Here is a 4069-nt window from a genome sequence, read left to right on the forward strand (position 1 = left end):
AGTTGTTAAATAGTAACCACTCAAAATGCTACTACAGGTATAATACATGTAGCATATAAGTGCAAAATTTAAAATATTTACAGTATTTTAAAAATGTGTGCAATTCAGGTTGTCTAGTATATTTGTACAATAAAGCAAAAAAGAACCCCCCCCCCACAAAGTTTCTTAAAGTTATTTCATGAGATCTAGCAACTGCACTCAGCAAACATTAAATTTATCAGAATTCTGGTTAAAAAATTAGGACTAACATTGATAAACATGTTAATATAGAGCAGCTGTAACTATGTATTTTAAATTTTACTGAGCCTTAAGACATGTGCATTTGACATTAAAAAATATACTATGAAGAGTGCAACTGACTTCCATTATGTAACTACAAATGTTAGAAGCTAAGTAAAAAAGATTCATACTGAGTAATAAAATTCCAGAGAATTATAGCGATCCGTGTGGCTGCTCTGCTTGATGGCCAGTCTTTATCCTGTGGACATCATGCCTTGGGAAAAAAAAAACAACCTACAAAATGACCACGTCAGGTTTTAAACTTTTTTTTTTATTTGCATATTAAAAAAAATTGTGCATTCCAATAATTAAAATCATTTTCTGAACAAATAAATGGCACTCGATTAACTTGATTTTACAGCTTGCAGGACCCTTGGCTCACATCTTTGCACGCAGCTCATCATCACTGCTGGGTCAGCTTGCTGTCCGCAGTCCCCACCCGGCCCCTCTTCCTTCACTGACACGCCAGCTCTTCTGTGCCACCAGGGCCAAAGCCGGACAAACAGACAGGCTTGTTCCCTCCCCACCCAGTCCCAGCACGTCTCGACTCTGGCGTTCGGTGTGACTGAGGGACAGCGCAGGAGACGTTGGTCCAACCTCCTTGCATCCTGGTTATTTCTTACAAAGTTAAAACAGCTAAAAGAAGTGAAATGAGAAGGCAATGCTTGTGGAATGTACAGTGCATATTGGGCCGGCCGATCTCATTAGGAATCGCTCGCTTGCTTTTCTTGCTCGATCGCTGAAAGGGAAATTAAAGAAGAAAAAGAAAATAGATCAGATTTTCTACAACTTTTATAGAATATGTCCTAGACTTATGGATAATAACTGACACTGTAAGCATATTGCTCATTTTAATTGTTAAAAACACAAAAAAGCATGCTATTTTAATGTAATAATGTCACATTATTTAAACTTATTCTTTAGAGGCTAGGTAAGGTCTAATTAATAATGAATGGAATTCATTAAATTATACATTACACTAAGCAAAATGCATGTTGCATATAACTGGGCGTATGCTTTTTAATCATCCTAGTAAACTATATAAGTTAAATAATATATATTTTTGAGTGTTACATGTGGGCCCCGAGTATACTTACTTTCTTTTGAGGGCAGTGGATTTTTCTCCTGTGTTTCTGTCTTCTTCAATTTTGCCTTATCGAATTTCTCAATCTCAGCCATATCTGGTTTGTCAGACATTTTTGCAGGAGGTCTGTGCACACAAAGGAACAAGTAGCCAGTTAGCTCTAGCCACCCTTTCTTATTTAAAAAAAAACAAAAAAAAAAAACTGGACGCATACAGCTCCACCCCCACCCCACCCCCCACCCCTTCTTCCGCTTCTCGGGAGCAGAAACCTACGCCTTTTTCTTCTACAGCAAAAAATGCACGAGGCTCATCTGAATTCTGAATCGGAACTCGATTTTAAAGGGAATAACCTCTCTTTCCCAAAATAGATCGCGGCACAAAAACCAAAACGTACTTGTGCCCGTCTACCGGAATCTTCCTGTGCTGCCCCCTCCGCAGAACAATAGAACAGGGCTGCTCATGAAGCAAGCTGCCTGCTGGAAGCAAACATTTTGCATGAAAAATGCACAGACTCTAAAGCAATTCGTCACTGCTAATTGCGTGCTCCATCTTTGATGTCTTATCTGCCCTTTCTCCCTCCCTCTCCCCCCATCCCCACCCCCCGGCTGGCAAATGTAGATGAAGTCATGCATTCTTTCCTCCCCACAAAGAAGTGCTGCTGCAATCATGGGACGCCTTTAACCACCGCCCTTGTTCTCAAGACCCTCTCTTTTTTTTTTCATATTGAACAGCAGCTTTATCTCTGCTTGTCTGGTCCCCCCCCCAATCATTTACAACTCAACTATAACCAGTATTCTTCCCCCCCCCCCCCAACTGAAGGTTTCAAGATAGCCGTGCATTTTTCACGGTCGCACCACAGTAGACCCTGCCCCAAACTGTAGACATTAACCCTTAGCAAAATTTAAACAGCCTGCGTTTTTCATAATCTTTCAGGCAGCAAGTGGAAAATAAAAATCCTACGTGTCCGTTCCTGTAATTAGCTATCCACCATCTCTACAATGAGCATTTAAACAGTTCATGATCTCGTACCATCTATGATACCTTTAATAACTAATTCTTTACAGATATTCAGCCCAAAAAAACCAAAAAAGTCTGCATCTATAAATAAATAAAAATAAAAGATCTGAAAAAAATTTGCTGAATATTTACGCTCTTTTACATTCTTGAGAATGTATTCTTAAAACAAAAATTAAAAACTTTTTTTTTTTTTTTTTTTTGCTTCCTTACCAGTAACACTTTCCACAGGCACAGCTCCGCCAAACAGTTGCAGCTCTGATCTGTTAGTATAAAAGAGCTGCCTGGGCAGTTATATCCCCACTTTTATGCAAATCACCGTGATGCGATCAGCAGTGTGTCAGAGGAAGGAGATTAACTCTTTCAGATCCCTTCCAAGTTATTTCCTTTTTTTTTAAAAAAAAAAAAAGCATTTTATTCTTTCAAATATTAGTATTTACAGCCAAACGCAGCGCTATAATTAGTTTTTAGAATAACACTGTTCCTGCAAATCACACACACGGACTTTTTGAGGGGTTCTTTGTGAACACATTTTTAATGTTGAAACTGAAAGGCCATGGCGTACGTGAAATTCATTGTCTTGGAAGAAATCAGAAACAGGATGTAGAAAGCATTACAGTATAACTAGAGAATTGTTCTCTCTGTTGTATTCTCCAGTGGCCCAGAAAGTCTTAACGAAAGCAGGTTCTAAGACAGACATGCAATATAATTTATTAAATAGTTCGAAATGCTGGTTTTATGTTGTATGCCAATCTGCATTTTTTTTTAGTCTAATCACTACTAGTATTTAATCTCTGTTAGATTAAACAAGATTTCCTGTTTTATATTTGTTGTACATGGACCTAGATGTACTGCCTTGAGCGCCAATCTTTTAAAGTCAGGAAACAATTGGGTGTGGCAGTGGTTAGACAAAAGGCCTTCAGGGAACTCTAGGTGTTACAGGAAGTAATGTTGGTAGCACACTGGGAGGCATATTCTGAGTCAATGTACCTAACATCCTGTTGAGTGGTTCTTTCTTTGAGATGGTTAAGCTTGAACATGAATAATGTAAAAAGAAAAGATTTTAATCACAGTGCCCTATCTAAATTCTAGAACTAAGTCATGCAATTTGGCTTAAACATTACATTTGGCTTATAAAACAGTCCATATACCTAAAGAAAAATGCACATCTCACACGCTCTTAGGTGGAAGAAGGTGGAGGGGGGAGGGGAGAGGATATCCCTGTACTAACTGTGGAATGGGAAGCACTTCCTCCTTCATTCAGACAGCCTTCTTAAAGGCACAGAGCACAATCCAGACAAAAGACTACAGACGCCTCGTCCTGTTGAACAGGGCACTGAGCCCAGGATACACGTTTCTGTTCTATATAATATTGTGTGTTGTTAAGTATCGTAAGTGCTACATAAGATGCATCAATATCTTGTGCACCACTTTGGATATTTAATCTAAGTAAATGAGAAAATCTCTCCAAAAGGAAATGTGCTTTGAGAGGTCTAGAGAGGCTGGGGTCTTTGAAATCTAAAATAAAAGAACACTTAATCATTTGGAAGCCCCTATATAAGCTCCCTATCAGTTTCTCTCTGATATAAGAGTAGGACACAGTTTAATTCATAATGAAAATGTATCATATCAGCGTTAAATACATAAAACAATATCCAGTGCAATAGGTGAGATAGGCCTCCTCGCTGTCCA

At 38.6% G+C, this 4069-nt stretch overlaps 1 protein-coding gene across 1 annotated transcript; it reads right to left on the reverse strand.

Annotated features, from left to right (window-relative positions):
- Positions 1-529: 529 nt before the first annotated feature.
- On the reverse strand, positions 530-2744 carry TMSB4X (thymosin beta 4 X-linked). The gene is made up of 3 exons (XM_033950378.1): positions 2591-2744; positions 1377-1489; positions 530-1018 (listed from the first exon to the last, which is right to left on the reverse strand). Exons 2-3 carry the CDS (start codon positions 1474-1476, stop codon positions 984-986), a joined length of 135 nt encoding a protein of 44 aa, XP_033806269.1. The 5' UTR covers positions 1477-1489; positions 2591-2744; the 3' UTR covers positions 530-983.
- Positions 2745-4069: the final 1325 nt, after the last annotated feature.

This window comes from Geotrypetes seraphini, chromosome 6 (genome assembly GCF_902459505.1).
Source record: "Geotrypetes seraphini chromosome 6, aGeoSer1.1, whole genome shotgun sequence".
In the NCBI taxonomy this organism is placed as follows: Eukaryota; Metazoa; Chordata; class Amphibia; order Gymnophiona; family Dermophiidae; genus Geotrypetes; species Geotrypetes seraphini.